The sequence below is a fragment of the Dermochelys coriacea genome, chromosome 4, assembly GCF_009764565.3.
Source record: "Dermochelys coriacea isolate rDerCor1 chromosome 4, rDerCor1.pri.v4, whole genome shotgun sequence".
Lineage (NCBI taxonomy): Eukaryota > Metazoa > Chordata > Testudines > Dermochelyidae > Dermochelys > Dermochelys coriacea.
The window spans coordinates 82,984,549-83,009,155 of NC_050071.1; the positions used below are offsets into that span (position 1 = coordinate 82,984,549).

Sequence of the window (24,607 nt, forward strand, 5' to 3'; positions counted from 1 at the left end):
GATCTAAAGGTCCTACTAAAGCTACTTACCTAATAGTTAGCTGATAGTTCTCATCTGTTTCACATTAGGTAAGTGGCAGTGCTTTTTCGAATGTACAGGAAGCACCTTATGTTCCTATCACACTTTGTACATTGGCATTTAAAGGCAAGTAATAAATACCAAACATTACAAAATGGCATGACAACATGCCTTGCTTCAGTTGTTGGCAACAGTATCTTAATAAACTGCTGAGCACATGTTCATATGCTGTCCCTGTGGCTTAGGTCAAAATATACCATTACTTGAAATTTCAACCCACATCCTTTTGTTTTTACATAGCCTGTGCTTTCCACACAGATGAACACAACAAACTCATAACAATTATAGTTTCACCATATGATGAGACCTATTGGGTACTTTGTGGTTATATATCTGAAAACAGATGATGGCGGGTTTTATTTTGGACTCAAAGTGTGAAATTTACCCTTTCATAGAGAGTCAGCATGCTTAAGTTCCACTTAAGCACAAACAGATTCATATTAGTTGTGCAGATGTTCTGCAAAGGGCTTAATTTCACCCTCGAAGCAAAGTGATATGTTGTCCAGCATGTTGCAACAAGGACAATCAGAATAAGGCCTGGAAGGCTGAAAGGGTCTGCAAGATTCGGGTTTATCATTTCAGTGGAGTCTTTTCTTGGGAGAAGTTTTGAAAACTATTCCAAAGAAGTTGTCAGAACACATAATTGGCAATATTGGCAGAGAGATTACATGTCCTCCCTGGATTAGCTGTTGTGACAAAGCTCTGTCCTTGCCTCCGTGGGTCCCGTGTTTCCTGGCGGATTTCGCTAGCCTCAGAGGTTCACTCTGACAATCCCCGTAACCCCTCTTTCTTTAGAGACAAGGGTCACAGTCTACTGAGCCATTTTCATCATAAGCCAGCAAGGGAGGTGAGGAGAAGTTGTCCTTCCTTGCACAGTCTCTGTTGTCTCCCAGTCTCAGTGATTAATCAGGGGGCAAAGGTGTGGGGGGGGAGCCCGGGCCCACCCTCTACTCCGGGCTCCAGTCCAGGGACCCTAATAGTATCAGCTATAGTAGCTGACCTTTTAGAAACAAGACATATACAATTCCCTGGGCTACTTCCCCCATAGCAGCCCTCACTTCCTCAAGCTCCACTTCACCCTTACCTCAGGGCCTCCTTCCTTGTGCCTGATATGGTGTGTACTACTCAGCCTCTCCAACAGCACAACTTCTTCCCGCAGCTCCTGACATGCACTCCCACCTGACTGACTGGGAGGCTTTTAACTAGTTTCAGCCAGCCCCTGATTGGCTTCAGGTGTCCCAATCAACCTAGCTTTCTCCCTGCCTTCTGGAAAGTTCTTAATTGGCCCCAGGTGTCTTAATTGACCTGGAGCAGCTGCCATTTCACTTATCCTGGTACCAGGGATTTGTTTAGCCTGGAGCTAATATATCTATCTCCCACTACTCTTCCATAGCTTGGTGCGGTTCACCTCAATCCCAGACACTTGCCCCTTTTGCGGCGTGAGGGAAACCCTGGCACATATATACCTGAAGTGTGCCAGGCTGCAGCCCCTATTCCGGCTCCTCACCAATATCTTATTACGTTTTTGGTTGCACTTCTCCCCTCACCTTCTCATTTATGCACTCCCTATCCGTGGCCCCACAAAGTCCCGGGATCTCCTGGTCAACCTCCTCCTGGCCCTAGCTAAAATGGCCATCTACAAAACCAGAGTGAGGAGGTTGGCCGATGGAGTCTCCTGTGACTGTAGGGCCTATTTCCGATCCTCGATCCGTTCACGTATCCGGGCAGAGTTCCTCTGGGCGGCGTCCTCTGACTCCCTTGACGCCTTTGAGGAGCAGTGGGCTCTGTCCGGGGTTCTCTGCTCGGTGTCCCCGTCCGGTTCCCTTCTTTTGACCCTTTGACCGCACTCCTGTCCCTGTTATTTTATTAGTTGTCCCCCGGAATTTTTTGGGTATCTAGGTCCTGTGGATCCCCCTTTTAGGCTGGGGGGGATCCTTTAGCAGTGGACGGGCTTCGCCCGCCCACTTCCCGGATCCCAATAAGACTACTCTTCCATAGCTTGGTGCGGTTCACCTCAATCCCAGACACTTGCCCCTTTTGCGGCGTGAGGGAAGCCCTGGCACATATATACCTGAAGTGTGCCAGGCTGCAGCCCCTATTCCGGCTCCTCACCAATATCTTATTACGTTTTTGGTTGCACTTCTCCCCTCACCTTCTCATTTATGCACTCCCTATCCGTGGCCCCACAAAGTCCCGGGATCTCCTGGTCAACCTCCTCCTGGCCCTAGCTAAAATGGCCATCTACAAAACCAGAGTGAGGAGGTTGGCCGATGGAGTCTCCTGTGACTGTGGGGCCTATTTCCGATCCTCGGTCCGTTCACGTATCCGGGCAGAGTTCCTCTGGGCGGCATCCTCTGACTCCCTTGACGCCTTTGAGGAGCAGTGGGCTCTGTCCGGGGTTCTCTGCTCGGTGTCCCCGTCCGGTTCCCTTCTTTTGACCCTTTGACCGCACTCCTGTCCCTGTTATTTTATTAGTTGTCCCCCGGAATTTTTTGGGTATCTAGGTCCTGTGGATCCCCCTTTTAGGCTGGGGGGGATCCTTTAGCAGTGGACGGGCTTCGCCCGCCCACTTCCCGGATCCCAATAAGACTACTCTTCCATAGCTTGGTGCGGTTCACCTCAATCCCAGACACTTGCCCCTTTTGCGGCGTGAGGGAAACCCTGGCACATATATACCTGAAGTGTGCCAGGCTGCAGCCCCTATTCCGGCTCCTCACCAATATCTTATTACGTTTTTGGTTGCACTTCTCCCCTCACCTTCTCATTTATGCACTCCCTATCCGTGGCCCCACAAAGTCCCGGGATCTCCTGGTCAGCCTCCTCCTGGCCCTAGCTAAAATGGCCATCTACAAAACCAGAGTGAGGAGGTTGGCCGATGGAGTCTCCTGTGACTGTAGGGCCTATTTCCGATCCTCGGTCCGTTCACGTATCCGGGCAGAGTTCCTCTGGGCGGCGTCCTCTGACTCCCTTGACGCCTTTGAGGAGCAGTGGGCTCTGTCCGGGGTTCTCTGCTCGGTGTCCCCGTCCGGTTCCCTTCTTTTGACCCTTTGACCGCACTCCTGTCCCTGTTATTTTATTAGTTGTCCCCCGGAATTTTTTGGGTATCTAGGTCCTGTGGATCCCCCTTTTAGGCTGGGGGGGACCCTTTAGCAGTGGACGGGCTTTGCCCGCCCACTTCCCAGATCCCAATAAGACTACTCTTCCATAGCTTGGTGCGGTTCACCTCAATCCCAGACACTTGCCCCTTTTGCGGCGTGAGGGAAACCCTGGCACATATATACCTGAAGTGTGCCAGGCTGCAGCCCCTATTCCGGCTCCTCACCAATATTTTATTACACTTTTGGTTGCACTTTTCCCCTCACCTTCTTATCTATGCACTCCCTATCCGTGGCCCCACAAAGTCCCGGGATCTCCTGATCAACCTCCTCCTGGCCCTAGCTAAAATGGCCGTCTATAAAACCAGAGTGAGGAGGTTGGCCGATGGAGTCTCCTGTGACTGTGGGGCCTATTTCCGATCCTCGGTCCGTTCACATATCCGGGCAGAGTTCCTCTGGGCGGTGTCCTCTGACTCCCTTGACACCTTTGAGGAGCAGTGGGCACTGTCCGGGGTTCTCTGCTCGGTGTCCCCTTCCGGTTCCCTTCGTTTGACCCTTTGATCACACTCCTGTCCTTGTTATTTCATTAGTTGTCCCCCAAAATTAATTGGAATCTAGATCCTGTGGATCCCCCTTCTAGGCTGGGGGGGATACTTTAGCAGTGGACAGGCTTCGCCCGCCCACTTCCCGGATCCCAAAAGGACTACTTTTCCATAGCCATCTGGCCTTGCTCTGTCACATAGTCCACCTCTCAAACTGTCTTCTTTATCTCAGGGTTGAAATATGATGTTCAGGCCATAGCTGCTCTGTAGACAGAAGATTATTTTAGGTTGCCACACCTATTCCCAGAAACTGGAAATGGGCAACAGGGAATGGATCACTTGATGATTTCCCATTCTGTTCATTCCCTCTGGGGCACCTGGCATTGGCCATTGTCGGAAGACAGAATACTGGGCTAGATGGACCTTTGGTCTGACACAGTATGACTGTTCTTATGTTCTTAAATGCAAGAAGACACAGATGTCCTTTGCCTGGTTGCTAAAGTTTGCAGCTTTCCTCTGACAGTTTCTACATATTAAAATCTGCAGCATATTGAAAATTAGGGCACACTGTAAAATACTACAGTAACCCTTGTGCTGTTTATTGGTACCATACTCGATCATGGAGGGGGAAATGACGACTATAGGCTATAGGACACCCAGCTGCCTAATTCAGGTCTCCTGTGTCACAGTTATAGAGCCTTTACAATGGATGATTGATTATTAGGATTATGATTGCCTTCAGATGAACAGGATGCATCTAATCTACAATCAGATGATGTGATCCAAGGAGGAAGTTTCTCTGATATCCTTAGTGTGATAGCTATTTTAGACCAGAAATTTAGGAACAGTGAATGCAGAGGATACTTTGTGTACTTATATTATCCCCTGCTATGTCATTTGCATTTAGAGTAGTGGGCCAGAGTACAGACACAAAAATGTAGCTATCCTGCTGCATGTGTTGATTTAGGGTGGGATTTTCAAAAATGCCTATGGGTATGTCTGCACCGTGATAAGACCCACAGCACAACTGTGGCTGGCCCAGGCCTGCTGACTTGGGCTGGAGCCCAGGTTATGTGGGTCTCAGAGCCTGAGCATCTTATCCTGTAATTTTATAGCCCTGCAGCCCAAGCCCTGAGAGTCCAGGTCAACTGACCCAGGCCAGCCACGGCTGGTTTTTTATTACAGTTAGACTACCCTAGATGACTTAGGATTTTTGTATTTCTTAGGCATTTTTGAAAATCTCACCCTTAAACAACACCAATTGAGGTTCTCGGCAATTTATAGAGATTAATGAATAGCAAAGGCCTTGCCTACACTAGAAAGAGTTTGCAAATATAACTATACTGGCAAATCCTCTTAGTTGAGGCACAGTTTTTACTGGAAAAATAATTTGTTTGCTGGTATAGTTTATACCAGTTCCCAAAAGGAAATAAAGCGATACCAGCAATAGGACTTTTTTGCCAGTATAACTGGATTTATACAACAGCCTTTGTTGCAATAGCTATAGTAGTTAGGGGAGTGACATAGCCATGTCAATATGCAAGCAAAACTTTTAAGTGTAGACCAGGCCTTAGAGAATTAATGACCTACAACAAAGCCTGGGTTCTTCAGAAAACTTCTCATTGTACAAAGTGTGTGCGTCTCCAAAACGAAGACTGAGATATATGTTGGGGACGAACAAAAAGCTAGGTTTGTCAATAGGACTACTTACATTGTGTTGAGGTGAGAGCAATTCATACCTCTTCAGTGCAAGGTGATTGCTGTCCCCAGTGGAAATGATCAGGCCAGGTCTCCACTACAAATTTGTGGGGACATAGCAATGTTGGTCAGTAGTGTGATTCCTGACGGACTTTGCTACATCTGCAGAAGTCTGTAGGATGGATGCGGTGATACTGGCAAACTGTGCTTTTTACCCAAATAGCTTGTTTTGCTGTTAAGGAGTGGTTTTACTACACTGGTACAAAGCCCAGCTTTGTCAGTATAGCTGTGTCTACACTAGGAGTGCTTTGCTGGTAGTGTAGAACCTACCAGTATTCCCATACTGGTAAAGTGATCCTACTGTAGGCTTCGAGTTGGTCTACACTTAAAACTTATTCCCACAACAGAAGATTGCTTCTGTGGCCATACACTGTATCTATGCTAGGGGACTATGTTGGCATAGCTGTGTCAACACAGGTGCTATAGTACAGTAGTTCTCAACCAGGGTTCCGGAGGGCCAACATTAGACTGGCTGGGGCCCAGGGCAGAATGCCGAAGCCCCACCGCATGGGGTTGAAACCCAGGTCCCTGAACCCCATCAGCCAGGGCTGAAGCCTGAGCCAATGTAGCTTCGTGGGGGCCCAACCAACTTTAGATATAATTTTGTCATCTTTAAGTAAAATTACTATGGTGTTTTTTCATTTTATAGGATTGGCATGGTTTGGCTCATCTAAGTTAGTGAAAGGAATTAAATGTAGGAACTTTGGCCAATGTTAAGGGTTTAGACTGTTGTTTTTCTATCCCCTTACACCAGCGTCTCCTCAGAGGTACAGGTAGTTCTGGGAATGGCAGCACAGTCCCAGAAGACTAGCACTTTTGGTACAGAAATGTCATTCCTGAAAATTCCTTCTGGAAGCAAATATTTTAGGAGATATTAATATGAGTAAAGGACATTAAAAGCTGGCAAATTCCATAATGTAAATTATCTGAAGTACCAGTGTGGAACAAGACTAAGAGCTATACATAACTAACATCAGAGGAAAGCTATCTGCGTGAAGTAGTGCTGTTTTTGTCTTTTTAAAAATCTAATGTGTCTGGTTTTGAAAGTGTAGGATTACTTAAACTGACAACAAATACTATGTTTGGTGGCAGACAAATCTTTGTGATTGTGTCCCCAGATAAAGCTGAGTTCATTTCAGTTCAAATACAAAGAAACTAAGGGTAAAAATATGTGATGGTGTAAATCAAGAAATAACAGGGGAAAAAAGCTGAAGTGTACTCCAAGCAGAATTTATTAGAAGTCTATTCAAGAAAAAACACAGAGACCCTTTAAATTCTTATAAGCAATTACCTGAAAGCCAGGTATGAAAAACTTGTGTTTTTAAAAATCAGTTACAGAGTAGAAACCATACTTTTTTAAATATCACAGGCAACAGATATTTAAGTCTTCCATCATACATGGCATCAAAGATCAGTATGAATCTCACAGCAAACCTGCATGCAGATCTAAATTAAAATGGAAAGCCTTTGAAATATAAAGCTTTTGCCATGAAATTTGCAGTAATAAAGGTATGCTGCACAAAGATGTTTCTTTACCTTTGTCTTAATGACATTTTTCTGTAATAAAGTCATATGTACATTTAGATTTGGCTAGTAAAACCATTAATAAAATTTTGCATAAAATGCTATTTTACAGAATTGCACTATCCAGGTGTGCTTATGGTAAGAGGGGCAAGTAAAGAAAAATGCATTGAAGATGTTCTGTATTATGAAAAGGGCAAAGATCAAATGAGGAACTCCGATTTTTTTTTTTTAAATCAACACCAAAATGGTTCTGTACAAAAACGTACAAAATGCTAGAGACTACTTACATAGTGATAAGATCAACCCTTTACCACAAGAAAAACATAATAGAAGCTTTTGCCATCTATAAGGTGCTGAAGAAACCAAATTTGAATAGTTTTGTATAAAGCCACAGTCATTATCATCCTGTTTCCTAATTTCATATATTATTTTTGCTTACCTTTGCATAAGGAAAAATGGTGTGCTCAGTTATTTGTTTCATTCAGAAAAAAATACTAAAATGTATCAGTTTTAATAGTTGTGACTTTGTTTTTGTGTGTACTATATTCCTAAACAAGAATGCATAATTCAGATTTTGTTAACGTATACATATATATGTAGTGAAATAAAATCAGTAAATTTGTGCATATTTTTTCAGGTGGCTATGTTAGAATACAACTTTGCACTAACACTGTTTATTTTTGTTTTGTAATTTCATCTGATAAATAAAAACACTAACCTCTCAATTTCATGTTGCTGATTATTACAACAAATTTAGATATAGTCATGTAATGTTAGACAACAATAGTGAACTACTGATGTCTATCTTCGTAGCTCATTGTCTCATCATTATCCACAAACTCTCAAGTTTTCATGCCTCTTGTACTTCTTTAGTTTTAACAGAAAGCACTATAGCTTATTTGAAAAAAATGAGATTTAACTAATACAGTCACACCCATCCAACACACTTGCAGTTCCCCCATTTTAACTACTCTTGCTTGAAATTTTACAATCACTGTGCATATGTTACAACGTATAAGTGCAGGCAAAAAAATGTCTATATTATAATTGTCATATATCGTAAACCAGTAGATAGGCAAATTTGTGATACAGCAAATTGAAAGCAACATAGGCTGCCAAGCTAAAAAGAATGTGGACACTCAAACAACTTTTTATTTTTTTTTTAAAAAGTAAACAACAACTTTCTCTTTGTACCAGGTGGAAGCTGAGAATCAAATTTTTGCATAGCATTTAATGCTAATACCACAAATGTTCCAAACAATGCCAATTTTCCCATGGAGATTCACCTGTGTACCTTCCATCAAGGGTTTCCTATTCTTTTGTTTCTAATGGGGGCAGGGAGGAATAAGGAGGGGACCTAAAGCAGGAAAACAGGAGAAAGTACTTAAATGTTGAAACAATTCCTCGTTTCATAAAAACTTAGTTATTCACACACTGTAGTCGTTGCTGTAATACGGCTGGAACAGTTTGGCAGATGAGGATGGGGATGATGATGAACTAGATGACCTTTATTTGAGACTGCAAAGCAAGAAAACAGAAGGCCAGTTGTAGCATGTTTTCTAGCAGCTTTATGTAGATGTATTGCAGAGATGCAGCATAAATAAGTAGGGGGGAAAATCACAGCCTCTTGACATAGTTTCCAGGGAAAGTACCAAAGAATTTGGTTCTTCTTGAGGTTCCTGAAAGTAGAAGTAATAAATGAAAGATGGCAGTAACAGTAAGTCATCACTACGCATGTGTGGCCTTTTTCCAGTTTATGAAATTTCATTAGCACTACAAATATTAGGACAGGAGAGACTTTTTATGCTTGTAGAAAGCCAGACTGACTCTGTGCATTGCATAGCTTGATGAATTACATTTCCCAGGACAGGAAATATAAATATAAGGACAGGAAAAGCAACTACAAGAGGCATAGTTATGTTATTTTATTTCAGTTATGTGTATCCAGATTATAATTTGTGTTAATTTTAACATATTAAAATATTGACCTAGTACCTTTGAAAGATATTTAACAATATTAATTGTAGTGAAATAATCTGGCATAAGAGTGGATGTCATCAGCAATTCTGTAGGATTTCCAAAATAATTTAGGATTAGCAGGACAGTTCAACCCTTACTCACAGAGAGTAATACTTGCTTACATGAGTAGTCCCATTGAAACCTATGGATAATTACGTGAGTAAATTCCACTCAGTCTAGGTGAGGGTTGCATGGTAGTGCTCTTCATTAAATAAGTGGGAAGCTACCTTTTGACTTCAAAGGGCTTTGGGTCAGGCCAGTCCCCAAAGACTTCAGCATAATCAGGGTTATTATACGTGCCAAATTACAATCAATTTGCCACTTAGAACAAATCAAATTATACAATTATCTAAATATAAGCAAACTATGAGGGCAGCAAATATTTCTCAAATTTTTAAAAAAACCAACCAACCAAAATAAAACATACCCACAAACCATCCATCATCACATTTTTCCATCACATCAATGATATCTCCCTCTCTCAGCTCCAGTTCATCTTCGTTCCTAGGAGTATAGTTATATAGAGCCTGAAACCTTAAACAGGACAAACAGTGTGTTTTAAAAAAAGTAAGTTCTTTTCACCTTTACTTAGCTAGAAGAGCTTGTCAAACATTTAAATTAACTTTTAAAGTAATATACTCCACTAAAAACTACAACACTGCATATTGGAAAACAGCAATGCAGGAAACTTTTGCCTGCATAGTACTTATGGGACCAGGTCCAGAATGGAATACACAGCATAGTTTATGTAAAAGACAACTCATGTGAGATTACTAAATTGTTTACAGTGGGATTCATATTGCTATGCAATGTAACTGAAGACATTAATACACAACTCCTCTCAACTCTATTCTGAGAAGGGGAGAGACACTGAGGGAGAGGCTTTTGAGAAAGATAGTGGTGGGGTAGCCATGGCCTAAAGGGAGGGGAAAAGAGTAAAACGATGTGTGGGGGGAAGAGGAAAGTAAGATGCTGGTCCCAATATCTTAGGAGATAAACTAACTTCTTCCACTTCCTCCTGTGGTGTATGTCCCCTTTGCTCCTTCTGGATTCTGGGTCTGGCCAGCCATGTACTTGGCCCCCAGTTAGAGCAGCCTCAGAGGCTGGACAGATAAAATAAAAATAGATGGAAATGGAGAAAGTGGAAGAGAAAAGGAAGGATAAAAAGGAAAAAAGTACGGTATATCCCTGGCAGAAAAGAGAAGCTAAAAGGAAGGCAAAAGACCAGTTGCAGTTACATACAAGGAGGAGGAACATTAGACATTTCACCTGGTTAATTTCTTACTTTACATATATGAGTGAATTTAGTTGTGATGAATGTGATGGCTTGAATCAGGCAGTATGTAGGACAAATTTTGTGCTAGCTTTCACAAATGTCTTTCATTCTATCGCATTTCTACCTAACAGTACTCTCTACTTTTTCAATCCTGGCCTTTCAGTTATGCGATGGTGTGTGTGATGGATAAATGGCAAGAGAAATGAGACCACCAAACTCATTTTCTTTCGGTGCCTGTGTTAGAGGTGAAAGAATAGTGTATTAAGTTACTAGGGCTAGATAGTGCTTATACAACAGTCCTGTAAAAGGAGTCACATGTAGTCACATGCAGCAGCTGAGGAGCATCTCAGGGATGGAATTCCTTCCTTTCTTCTCTACACTCTTCTTTCTTCAGGAAAGGGAATAGTCTCCTATTGGCCCACCCCAGTAGCAAATTACAACAACTCTTACTGTGCCAGTTGGCATACTGTGGGGGTGTAGTCAAGATCCCCCCACATTCCACTATACTTCTTTGTCCATTCCCTGTCCATCCATGCAGGCTGAGCATACAGCTTTCCCCTTTGGCGTACAGTAGAAATGCAGGGATGCTTACACAGCAACACGTGTAGGTTTTTATTTTCCCTTATGCTGAGCTATAATCTGGCTCTTAGGTTGGAGGAAGTTTTAGGCACTCATCATCCAGTCAAAATTCTCATTGGCTTCAAGGAATTCCGAAGTGGGTGATTAATTCTTCTGGTGGTGGGGTCTATAAATCAGTGCTAGAAATAGCCAACTAATGGAATAATGATCTGCCTGAACAGAATTAAATGGGAGTTAGGTGCCCTGGCACTTATAAAAACCCACTAGGTGTCTGGGTGCATCTTTAGGCACCTAAATACTTGTAAAAATATTGTGCCCTTTGGCACTTTGGGGTTTAAGTCTCATTTCATTTCAAGTCAGTGAGACTTAGGCTACTTGGGCCTGATTCAAAGCTCTTTTTGAAGTCAACAGAAAAACTCCTATTGAATCAATTGGGCTTTGGATCAGGACCAGAGTGCCTAAATCACTTTTGAAAACTGAACTTAAGAGCCTAAGTTACATAGATGCTTTTGAAAATTTTACTCTTTCTCTAGTTTTATCACTTGCTCATGCCAAGTTCCCCTGTAAGATGTGATAGTGCATTCTTGTTATCACTTCATCCACTTCCTACATTTTGCTCACTTTTCTAATCCTGAAGGATCCCTTGATAAACAATAATTTACAGGAGATAATTCAGGGCAAGTGTAGCAGACAAGCTGAATTATTGTTAAATCTTTATAACTGGCATTCTGCTCAAGAAGTCTAAAAGTGATGAGAAAAGGAGTACTTGTGGCACCTTAGAGACTAACAAATTTATTAGAGCATAAGCTTTCGTGAGCTACAGCTCACTTCATCGGATGCATCGGATGAAAGCTTATGCTCTAATAAATTTGTTAGTCTCTAAGGTGCCACAAGTACTCCTTTTCTTTTTGCGAATACAGACTAACACGGCTGCTACTCTGAAACCTGTAAAAGTGATGGAATCACAAAATGACCATGAACTGGTTTTTAAATTAATTTCCATCTTAACTGTAAAACATGAAGAAATATAGGAGTTTTTGTGTGTAACTATGCTATAGTACATTTATTTTCATTTGTGAAATAATATACCTTCATAACTCAGTTTTCCCATCAGGGATTTCCTGGATGTCTTCTGACATTATATGGATAACTGTGTTATCCCATGATTCTACTAGGTAGTTTACTGATTCCTTGGAAGATATGCTGGCTATTGTTCCCCTTCCTTAAGTGCCAGTGTTATATCTCTGGTTAAGTAGATAAGAAATATACTTACGGTTCCCCCCCACTGTGTATGTTTTCATGAGCAAACACAGGGCGCTGTGGCTGTAATGAAATGATTTGAAATGTAATAAAGATTTAAAATTGTTACTGATTTAAGTATAAGTAGGATACTGGCATGACACACATTCTGTTTTAAAAGATAAAGAAAAGAGCAACCACTAGAATTTTTACAGGTTTAAAGACTAGACTATTTTGAAGGACATAGTGAAAATTAAAAAAAGAACACCTTTTAATTTATCCAGTCTAAATCTTTTCATGCTGAAGGAAAAGGTCAGAGTTGAGCCCGACTGCTTTTTCAAATATCACTAACAGTGCAGGGAGATACCACAAAACTCCAATGGAAATAGCGCCTGTTGTTATACAATCTTTGCCTGAAGTGTGTTCTCAGGAAAACAGGAACCAGAAATCATTCTTCACAGTGAAATATGAGTATCCATTCATTATGATTTCTCTAGACAAACAATATTCCTACATACAGTATACACGCACACACACACTTTTAGAAGAATCAAACTAATTATGTCAATATGTAACATTTTAGTTTAGAAGGGAAAAGTTGGTAGATATTTCCAGTGCAGTGACCTTTTAAGAGTTACCTTCCTCTTTAAATTAGCACCACCCAACTATGTAACAAATGCTTTTAATATTGCAAGTGAAAAACCTTCCTAAAAAAAGCACATCATGTTATGAACAAATAGAAAGCCATTTGTTTATATCTATATCCATATTAGACTCAATCCAGAAAAGATGGAGGACCTGCTGGTTGTAAGAGGAAAGCAATAACTAGGGATTGTGATTACACGATTAGTGGAGGCTGCCCTCCCTCACCAAAGAGATTTGCAGTCTGGAAGTACTTTGGGAACCTTAACTGGTCTTTGATACCTAGGTACCAAAGATAACTCACACCACATATTCTCCTATGAATGATTGAATTAAGTGTTTATGGACTTTTTTTGATGTCATGGACCTTATCATATTCATCCATACTTTTATCTTCTCTAGGTTTGACTATTCCAGTTCACTTTATTTTAGGTTACTCTTGAAGCTCACAATGAAGCTTCAAATAGGGAAAAACATAATGTCTTGTTTACTTGCAGTAATGAAGAAACACAGTATGATGTCATTGCTTCTATGCGCTGGAACTTCACTGGTTTCTCAACTGCTCCTGATGAAATTCAAGAGGTGGTCTCCTTTCGATAAATCGTTATGTAATTAGGGACCTGCCTACCTGAAAGTGACTACTCAAGGGGCCAACACAAATTTGTGCTTGTTAAAGATGTTCTTCTAATAAAGATGAAATAGAATGGTACATTGTAGTTTTAAGGATACTGTGGGATAGTCTCTAATAACAGGTGATTGCCAAATAAGAGTGACATCTTGTCCAGATTTCAATGTATCTCAAAAAATGTTTATTCTGGTAGGATTAGTGCCTCTCAACAGCTACATAACAGCATAATCTGGGGAACTAAGGAATAAAGCCATGGGAGACAGTGCTTTCCTGATGACTCTGTAGGTGAGGTAGTATCCTCCCTAGCAGAGTGAGCAAACTACATAGCACAAGTTCAAGAGAGTTCACTACTGTCAGCTTCCATATGGGACTATTTCTAATTATAGAATGGGCACAGAACCCCTGCAAGTCTTCCACACCATGGCCAAAGGGATCAGTTAGCCTGGGGTGTAGCTGGAGTTTGGGCAATCAAGAGCCAGGATCCGGTTCTAGTGAGTATAACTCCCACCAAAGTTACTGATGATTAATATGTGCATTCTGTGGAAAAATTCATGTCAAAAGTTTAAATGATCCTATCAGTGTTGGGAGCTGGTATTTCCCATTGCATCCCTCATCACAATGGCAACAGAAATCTGGCACTAGCAGGGAGCATAGGGAAATCCTAATTCTTGACATAAAATGGAAGTGCTTAGAGAGGTTCTCATCCATATGCACTTTGCTGCACATAAAAACAGGCAGACAGCATGTTAAATTGTCTTAAGTTGCTGGATCATGAAATTTAAGAGTGCCCCTTTAAGGAACAGTGCCCAGAAGTTTAAAAGAGAATACTCAGAATTTATGCTATTCAAAAGTTTCCCTCAATAACTTAAAACAACTTTATACCATGATCACCCTTTTTACAGGCTACTTATGTTTTATACCAGTGGTCTCTAACCTTTTTATGCACAAGATCACTTTTAAGTGCAACCCAGGATCTACCCTGCTTCGTCCCCCGCCCTGCTCACTCTCCCTCACCCTCACTCACTTTCACCGGGCTGTGGCAGGGGTTCAGAATGTGGGAGGGGGCTCTGGGGTGCAGGAGGCAGTGAGAGGTACAAGCTTTGGGAGGTAGTTTGAGTGCAGGAGGGGGCTCCGGGCTGGAGCACAGTGTTGGGGTGCAGGAGGGGTTTTGGGGTGCTGGCTCTGGGAGGGAGCTCAGGGCTAGAGGAGGGGGTTCGGTGTGCAGGAGGGGGCTCAGGGCTGGGGTGCGGGCTCCCGCCAGGCGGCACTTACCTTGGGTAGCTCCCGGTTGGCAACACAGCAGGGCTAAGGCAGGCTGCCTACCTGCCCCGGCCCCACGCCACTCCCAGAAAGGGCCAACATGCCCCTGGCAGCCCTGGGGGAGGCACATGGCTCTGTGCACTGCCCCTCTCTGCAGGAACTGTCCCCCGCAGCTCCCATTGGCCACAGTTCCCATTCCTGGCCAATGGGAGCTGCAGGGGCAGTGCTTGCAAGCAGGAACGGTGCATGGTGACCCCTGCCCCTCCCTCCCCCAGGGCCAGGGGCATGCTGGCCTCTTCCTGGAGCAGCGTGGGGCCAGGGTAGGCAGGGAGCCTGCTTTAGTGGCTGCACCACTGTACATTTAGCAGCCAGAGATAGTGATTGAGTGGGAGAGTCTCCAGGATCGACCAATCAATTGCGATTGACTGCTTGGTGACCACTGCTTTATACACTGACAACTGCTCAATCTTAATTCATTACTAATAGTGCTGCCAGAGCTAAGCAGATCAAACTAAAGGGTTCAGAGAGAGACAGCCAGCCACACCTCTTTTAAAAAAAAATAAGAACAAAACTACTTCAGTGTTCTCCTCTCACAAAGTTTCCTCACAGCCATGTTTAATTTTTCCATCTGATTTTTTTTTTAAACATGCATCACTAGGTCATTTTAAAGCAAACTTTTAGGCTAGGTAAAATGATGGTCTATCACTCTTGAAAGAGTGTCCCCTTAACCAGTTTGCAAACATGATCAGTCCTGTGATTTGACAATTACATCCATAATAGCAACTGAAATATACACGATTTCAAACAAGTTGTTATTTAAAGGTGGTTGGTTTTTTTCCTTTTCTTGAGGAGCCCTCTGTACCTTGGGTGGATAAATACCAATTCTTCCCTCTACAAACACCTTGACCCATTTCAAAGCCCCCCACTCCATGTCTACCTTATAGTTGAAGACTGGACAAAACTCCCTTTGCAGCCCAATTTGGCCCTAGCTGTCATGTGATTCTAGACAACTTTCTCCTTTGTTGCTCAGCAGGACTGTCTGAGTATTTTGCAGCACTCCCAGTGCAAAAATTGTAACATAAAAAACAAAAGGACAGCTAGCAACACTACATATTAGAGTGAAACACATACAGATTTATACTGAAGCTAACAATTTAAGCCACATTTTGATTAAGGGTTACTAATTGCACATTATAATCATCACAGTTTTTCATGTGGCTAAAATTACACATAATGTTATTGTTGCACACAAGGTTATTTTTACATTAGTGCACACAGTTTATTGCAGAGAACATTATAAACATTCTCAATTTCATGTTTATGGGCCAGATTTTCAAAGGTATTTAAAGATGCAGCTGGCATAGGAGTTAGGCACTTAGGACTTTTGAAAATCCCACTAGGCACTTAGGTGTATATTTAATTGCCTAAATACCTTTGAAAATCTGGCTCTACATATCTGTCTGCCCTTCCTGATATTAATCCTGTTTATTTATGTGATGTGCATAAAACATTCTTAAAGTATCTTTGTTTTTATGCCATGTAATGGTAAGAAATTCAAATGATAAAACAAAACATATTATCTGACTTTGGTAAACACTCATCAAAATCTGACTGATCTAGCAGAAATGGGAACAGTTATAAGGAGTGGATTCAACACGTGCTCCTGATCTATGCTCTGTCTGCCCTTCCTCAAACCCTTGAATATGATTTGAATACCAGTGACAGGCTCCATGCACTTCTCTTTTAAACTCTGATTAATGGGTTGTTTTTTATTTGTTTGAGGCGGGTTTTTTTTGCAAACAATAAAGGGTAACATCCTTAAAAACAATATTATAAATGACTGAATACCTTGAACATATGCCAAAAGAGGAAGAAATGAGTCAAGCAATGTAATACTACTGTCTTCTTCTCCATGTAATTCCAACTTCTCTGTTAAATATAGTATCACTGCTGAAGTCAGATAACGTTGACACGACAGAATGCAAAATGCATTGGTAATCAAGGCAAGAGAGAATTTTACATTCCACACTTAATTAGAAATAATAGTACTTAGCAAATACATAATGTTTTAGATATTCACAGAACTGTAGGGAGGGATAGCTCAGTGGTTTGAGCATTGGCCTGCTAAACCCAGGGTTGTGAGTTCAATCCTTGAGGGGGCCATTTAGGGATCTGGGGCAAAAACTGGGGGATTAGCCCTGCTTTGAGCAGGGGGTTGGACTAGATGACCTTCCGAGGTCCCTTCCAACCCCTATGAACTCTAGAAACAATTAATAAAGCATCACAATGCCCTTGCAAGGTAAATAGGGACTTTGATCTTCATTGTTTAGATGCAGAAACACACAAAAAGGCTAAGCAGAGACTAGTCTATGACAGGTCAGGAGCAGAGCTGGGATGAAAACCTAGACACTCAGGGTATGTCTATACTGCAGTTAAAAACCTGTGGCTGGCTTGTGTCAGCTGACTCAGGCTTGCAGGGCTCGGGCTGATGGGGTGCTGTTCATTGCAGTGTAGACTTCCGGGCTCATGGTGGAGCCTGGGCTCTAGGACCCTGCAAGGTGGGAGGGTCCCAGAGCTTGGGCTCTAGTCCGAATCTAGAAGTCTACACTGCAATCAAACAGCCTAAGCCCTGCAAACCCGAGTCAGCTGACATGGGCCAGCTGCAGGTTTTTAACTGCAGTGCAGACATACCCTCAGACAATAGAGTGATTAGGGTCACGTAGGGTCTTAGAGTTTCTAGCTTCCAATCCCATGGCTCAGTTTACTAGACCATGTTGCCTCCTGTGTAGGAGTAAAAGATTTAGGACTTTAATTTCAACAGTGCACAATCACAACTTATGTGCATGAACATATACACAACTGCACATCTCATTTGCATGTATGGTTACTGCAACTGTGCATGTAAGGCATTTTGGCATGCTGATGGCCAATTAGGGCACACTTATGGTAACTGAGCATGCAAATTAGGTGTGCAATTATGGGTGCCTCGTTCTGGGAATTAAGCCCATAAAGAATACACAACACATACTACCCAGTATAGCATCCTTTTACTGTTTTTTGCATCCCATCATGCGGAGTAACATAGGACCTAAACCTTCTCTCATCTACTTTAGTGGGAATAGACTCTATCCCCTAATTTGCTTCCTAACAAGCAATATCACTGCCGCCTACCACCTAATTTCTGGTTTGTCTTTTTGTGATGTCTCTGGTACATACCATTTCAATGGGAAATAGAGTTGCCAACTGTCTAATCGCACAAACCCAAACACCCTTCCCTGCCCCTTCCCCAAGGCCACACCCCTGCCCCTTTTGAGGCCCTGCCCCCACTCACCTACCCTCACTCACTTTCAGCAGGCTGGGACAGGAGGTTGGGTGGGGGATGGGGCTGGAGCAGGGGATTAGGGTAAGGGGGGGGGTTTGCTAGTGCTTACCTTGGAGGGTGGCATGCCTGGCAGCAGCTCCGAGGGTCACGGATGGCCAGGCGGCTCTGGGTGCTGTCCCTGCCTGCACGCACCGCCTCTACAGCTCCCATTGGCCGTGGTTCCCTGTTCCCGGCCCATGGGAGCTGCGGAGTCAGTGCTCGGGCAGCATGCAGAGATCCACTGGCCGCCCCTCCTCCCAGGAGCTGCTGCCGGACATGTCACCACTTCCAGGAGTGGCACAGCACCAGGGTAGATAGGGGGAGCCTACCTTAGCCCCGCTGCGCTGCCAGACTTTTAGTGGCCTAAAATCTCCTGGATTGGCTTTGGTAGCCTCTAGGATATCAAGCCCGATTCTGGGAGACTGCTGGCCAAACTGGGAGGGTTGGCAACTGTAATGGGAAACAAGGATCCAGCAAAACTAGAGAAACACGAATATCTTGTGCGAGGAGGAGAATACACCTCCCCTACACGTACCAGCCAGAGCGGAGGGAGATGAATGTAAAATCAAAGGGCAACTGCACAGCGAAAGATCTCTATGCTCCCTTGCAAATCCATACTGCTATCAACAGTAAGAGGCAAAAGCGGTCTCAGATGCTCAGATTCAGAGACAAAGCATACTGAATGTTAAGATACACATGTAAAGCATAACCAAAAAAAACAAGCATAACACACAAACTATATTTTCATTTAGAATCTTCTTGAATATTAGAGCACATAATGTAAGACCAATACGTACATTCTGTAAATAATTTGATCTTTAGATTAAATACAATAGATGTAGTTACTGACTGTTATGAAGGGAAACGCTGAAGAGAATCACAGTTGCAAATAACAGTGCTGGGGAAAACATGATATCAAGTCAGTGCAGCACACATTGCTATAGTAACAAAATATTTTCAAAAGAAGAAAATGAATGCAAAAAATCAAGGAATATTGAACACATTACAGAAGCTACATTATATGCAATAAAGTCTAGATTTTTTTGGCCATCAAAAAGGACATTTTAATAATCTGGAAATGCTTTGAAACAAGAGGAGCCATTTAGAAAACAGTTGAAAAAAAATCGACTAAATTGTGTAAAGAATTCTGTCATTTCTGATGTTTTGTGAAGACTGGGCGATCCAGTGGAGATACACTATACAACAGAACTGTAATACGTAAGGTGCTGTGCACAGAGAATCTCATTATGATTTTATGCAAATCATTTTTGTAGTTTGACGGCCGCATTGCAGCACAGCAGGAATGAAACCCAGCGTACTCATCGTATTCATACGTATGTTATCAAACAAAGAACAGGGAGACGAGCTATTTAAACTCCTTATACTAGGGGAGAATGCTGACATCACACACTGGGCATTCAGTGCCATACCCTGTGTGAATAGCTGTGACCTCTGATAGGTGAGTTGCAGGATCTCTTAGTCATCACAGGGCTACGAGGAGGTTTACCCATAACAAATATCTCTCTCTTTAAATCAGCCTGAAAAAACCATAAAAATTGTTTAAGTTCATAGCTTAAGTACAAAGCCTTACAGGGGATTTTTGCTGCTTCGTTTGCGCATTCAAATTGGACATACTAATTCTTTAATTAAAAGGCCCATGTGTTAAAATGCAAAGAACAAGCTGATCTGTTAGTCCAGCACACCTGTGCTGTTGCTATTGTATCACCTGCAGCATTGTTTAGTTGCTCTGGCAGTTGCACTGACATTTACAACTACAACTTGCAAGATTATTCACCCATGACCCTTTTTGGGATATGATCTAGCACTGCAAATTTAAATATTGAAGTGACTATTAATAATATAGAACACTCAAATGGACACAGCAGAAAGTTCATAGTGAACAGGGAAATACTAGCAACTGATATTATAGCACTTTGATATTAAACTGAAAGCACTGCTAAAATCTGACCTGCTTTCTGAGTGCATGTTTAAGTCAGTGAAGGATGATAAATGAAAGGATATCAGTTAGGATGGTGCCTATGTAAGTTAGCTTTCAAAGCTAATTGTTTAATAGAAATCAAAACTTGTCAGACAAAGGGGATGTGAAGAAAATGAGAATTATTTGTAAGGAAATGGTGAAGTGTAATATCCTCATTGGAAGCTTGGTCCTTTGGATTTTGTGAAGAGTTGTAACTGAAAGGTTTGTACTGAGAGTGAAGAATGGGGTCCTTTTACAAACTGGAAGAATGAACAACAAATGCAACAAGAAACCCAAAGAAGCCTTAGATGGGAGCCAAGAAGGGAGAAAAACTCCTTAAGATTCCCTTTGTGGGGTTTCTTCTGATTTCTTCCTTCAGAAAATGAAAGTTTCTCCACCATGGAAGAGTCTGGGGTTCAACTTCCAAGCCCTATGGATATCCAGGGATCTGCTGGAAATCTTGCACCAGGCCTGGCTCCCTTAAAGGGGGTTCCACAATGTGACAGATTCACTGCTACATACTGTGGATGTGGAGGATGTGTTGCATAATGTTCTCCTTGTCCCCAAGCCTGCCCACTGCTTGGGCCATATGCTCCCTACTCTCACATCCAGGACTAGGAAACATAGTACTGCTTAGGAAACTGACCTGCCTCCCACTGTGCAGGCAAGGGGTGGTCTGTTTGTCAAAGGACTTTTCCATATGTGGGTCAACAGGGTGTACGCTTCCTTTAAATACTTACATTCTCTCTGCAAGATAAAAGGCTCTAAAAGAATGACGACATTAAAGAGACTTTAAAATCAAAGAGCTAAAATAAATGTTCTAGTTTTGTATATTTTTAATGAGACTGGCTAAGACTTGATTTGACTTTCTACTGTCATCTCCCCAATACTTTTATAATCACACAGGGAAGATTTTCAAAGGAACAAAGGGCAGACAGGCACACAACTTCCACTAAAAGTCAATGGGGGTTGACTAAGACACAGAGGCCTCATCTTCCCTGTGAAAAAAGGTATGTTCTTGAGTTTGCTAACACACGCTAATTCAAGGTAAAATCCTAGTGACTCCAATAGATAATTTGTAGTTTTTCACACAAGTTAAGGCCTATGGGGGAGCCTAATCTTTGAGTCAACCTGTTAACTCATGTGAAAACTACAAACTGCCTTGTCTTCACTAGGATTTTACCTCAAGTTAGTTAATATGTCAGCTAACTTGAGCTAAAACTACACCTTTTTTTTATAGTGATGGCAAAACCTACTGCCCCTTTAAAAATCCTACCTAGAGTTTCTTATATTTCACTGTCCTTAGTCTCCTCTAAGGGTATTGACAACTTCTACATATATCTGTGAACCAACCTTTTGTCTGACATGAGCAAAGTTATCACAATATTAATCTTATTATTCCCTTTACCTTGTAGGGCCTTTCCTCATCTTGTGTATTTTAGTTTTGTACTCTTTGGTGTCAGTAGTTGTTAAGAGACTTAAATGCCTGGCTTCTTAATACATAACCATGCAGTGTTCAGCATGTTACTCACTGATATAGACAGGTGGAATGGGAATAGGAACTATCCCTTCTTCTGAAATCCAATTCATAGCCTAGAGATAGGGGATTTGTGAAAGCCAAATGGATCAGTATAATGTTAAGCATTATACTTTTGACTTACTACAAGTCGCTGGGATGTTAGTTCACCTGCCCATTGCTGTGCTCAATCTTTGCTGCTAGACATAGAATTGCCAGCTTATCGGAGGCAGGAAGTGTTGTCTCCAGAACAGTTACAGAGGGCTGATCAAAATTCATCAGTCAATGGGAGTCTTCCTGTTGACTTCTGGGGGGGTTTGGTTTGGGCCTATACTGATGACATCCATAGAGGGAATTGCTCACTGGCCTTCAAAGATCATCTAGAGTATGGAACAGGCAGAGAACTGGGGACGATCAAGAAAGACAATTAAGAGTTGTGGATAGACCTCTGTAAGAAAAAAAAATCTGTTTTCTACTTCTTATCATTGCTTAATCTGCATTGTCTTAAAATGAGACAATAAATGTCCCTCTCTTGATAATTTGCACTTCTTACCCTTCACCACTTCCAATGAAAAGCAACAAAATAAAATCCAAAGTCAAAATTTGTGCCCTGATGTATATGAACTTTCAGCTTGTTGTATCATTTCAAAGAGTTGATATTTATATTTCCTTTCATTTTGGATTAATTTTCCTTGTTAGGATTTATTGATGAATGCTCAATTTATATGAAAAATCTCAAGATCCCCTAAAGATAATTTCAAAGACTTTGTGCTAGTTGGTAACATTTCCTGAATTTTGTTCGTTTTGATTTAGAATAAGTAAAAGCACCCATCCGTAGGCTCTAAGTGCCCTGTCAATTATTCAAAATTATATAACCAAAATGCAATACAATTAGTTCACTCCTTCTAGCAAGGTGCAGCACATGCTCATTTATTACCAACCACATACACTGGCCACTACTACAATCCTCTCACTTCTCTTCAAAACCAACAAATGGCCTTTTTAGCATGCCCTCAAAGTAATCAAATCATGGCAATTTTTAGACCTGGGACAGGAGGTTATATCAGAGCCCCAAGGTCCTGTCAGAGTACACCCCAACCTGCAACTTCTTCTCTATTATAGGAGGGGGATCTTGCATCCACATCTCTACTTACTGCAGATACTCTAGGTAGTGTATCACAGGGAGAGAGGTGGTCTCTTAGGTGAGAGATTTGAAGCTGTCAACAACATATCTCTTTCTCAGTTGGGGAAAAATGGAACACCTTAAATCTTGTTTAAAATCAATCATTGTGTTTTATGATGATTTTTCTCTTTTCTGTTTAAACCAAATGTAATGCTCATGAAATTAACATCTCTGGAGCCTGACTCCTTCTATGTACCCACTAAAGACCTAGAAAGGAAGTGATATAATTTCAGACTTTTCTGCACTGCCCTGCCACAGTGCTTCACACCTGACCTGGAAATATGTCTTGAGAAGAGAAAGTTACCCATACTCTAGATCTGTTCCATTTTTGGTTAATGAGACTGACAACAAGAATGCTACTAATGGGTGGTAAGTGTGATAGGGGTTATTGTGAAGTACACATCTGCCCCTTAGGAATTGGACTGAAACTATAAACTCATTTTGCATAACATCTGGTAACTTTTCAGTGGCCTAATGACCGAGAGCCTGATTCATCTCCTATTGCAGTTATCAGCAACCACCCACTGAATTCAATGATAGCTAGATCAAATCCCTAGTGTGGATTCAGACACACGATCTAGAGATAAAAAGCTCCCACATCCTATACTTGAGCTATCTGGCTAATCGTTTCCTGAACTATCCAGTCCCTTCATGATAGTATTTTCTTACTTGACATTATTATTTAATCTGAAAAGGCACTACACTGCTATTATAACATTTGAGCTAGCTACATGCTTATGCTATGAAATATTAGTAACTGAGAAGTTATATTTAAAATTAAAAAAGATCAATCTTAGCATCATTCCTTCTATTTGTCAAACACACATGGAGACATGCAGCAATTCACACTCAACAAGTGCAGTTACCTTTAACTTTGGTGAGTTTATCTCCTGTCGGTAGGAAAGTTTGGAAAGGAGAGGAGGTGAGTGGGGAACAGCAGACTGGGAAGATGTGGAGACAGACTGAGAGGGAGGTACCTTGGCAGAATGAAATGGAGGACTAGAAGGAAGATGAGAAGGAGAAGCAGAAGGCCCTTGTGTCCCAGAGGAAAGTGGGGCTGGCTTAAACATTTAAGAAAGACAACAAGTAATCATGCTGTACAACCATCAGTGAAAGACATAAAGTGCAGAAAGAAGAGTAATAATACACCACTAACAAGCAGAGACAGAGAGACCCCTAACTGCTGTACTCAGGCTGATGTTACATTCATCACTAGTCAGTAAATCTAATGTTCTGAGGTGAAATCATAGTCTTATCATATTTTACTTACTTCCTACTACTACCCTGTCTTTAGGTTCATTCATTTAAAAAACACAAGTATGGGATAGGAGTCAGTGTATCTCTTGTAATATCATAACTGTGTCCTTGGAGGCCCCCTAATATGTCTTAGGCTTCATTTTGAATGAAAGTCGAGGGTGCATAGCACCTCTCCCAAGAGCTCAGTATCTTGAAGGATTGGGCCCTACATGAAGTTCTGTTAAAACTTCAAAATGAAACCTGCCTTTAAATACACTATTTATAAGGGGCACTGTTGGGTTACATTAAGTCCAAATTTTAAATGTTATCAAAAAAAACTTTTGCAAAACCTAATACTTTATGTTTTTCAGAAATTACAATTAAAGCAGTTGTTCTTAGTTAAACATTCCCTCAAATCTCTCTCTTGTTGAAACAGAGAAAAATATCATTCTCTGTTACATGGTACCCTTATTTTCTCCAGTTTTGCTTTCTCTGCTAGATAGCTGCCATCACAATAATTCTGACCTGAAAGGCAGAATACGTGACTTTCTTCATTGGCCCTCTAGTACCCTTTGAATTATTTGACAGAGTGAATGCTCTCAAACATTGCAGAAATAAGACCCTGAACAAGACACTGACTATAAAACAGAGCTCAGACTGAATCAACTGATTTTCATTTTGTGATATATCCCA

At 41.7% G+C, this 24,607-nt stretch overlaps 1 protein-coding gene across 10 annotated transcripts in view; it reads right to left on the reverse strand.

Annotated features, from left to right (window-relative positions):
• Positions 1-6,687: 6,687 nt before the first annotated feature.
• SORBS2 (sorbin and SH3 domain containing 2) overlaps positions 6,688-24,607 on the reverse strand; it is a 272,899-nt gene continuing 254,979 nt past the window's right edge. For all 10 annotated transcript variants that reach the window (XM_043513619.1, XM_038400107.2, XM_043513624.1 and 7 more), the window contains 3 exons: positions 12,145-12,194; positions 9,444-9,550; positions 6,688-8,676 (listed from right to left, as the gene is read on the reverse strand). In XM_043513619.1, coding sequence (XP_043369554.1) covers positions 8,615-8,676; positions 9,444-9,550; positions 12,145-12,194 — 219 coding nt within the window. In that variant the 3' untranslated portion in view covers positions 6,688-8,614. The remainder of the gene's footprint in view (positions 8,677-9,443; positions 9,551-12,144; positions 12,195-24,607) is intronic.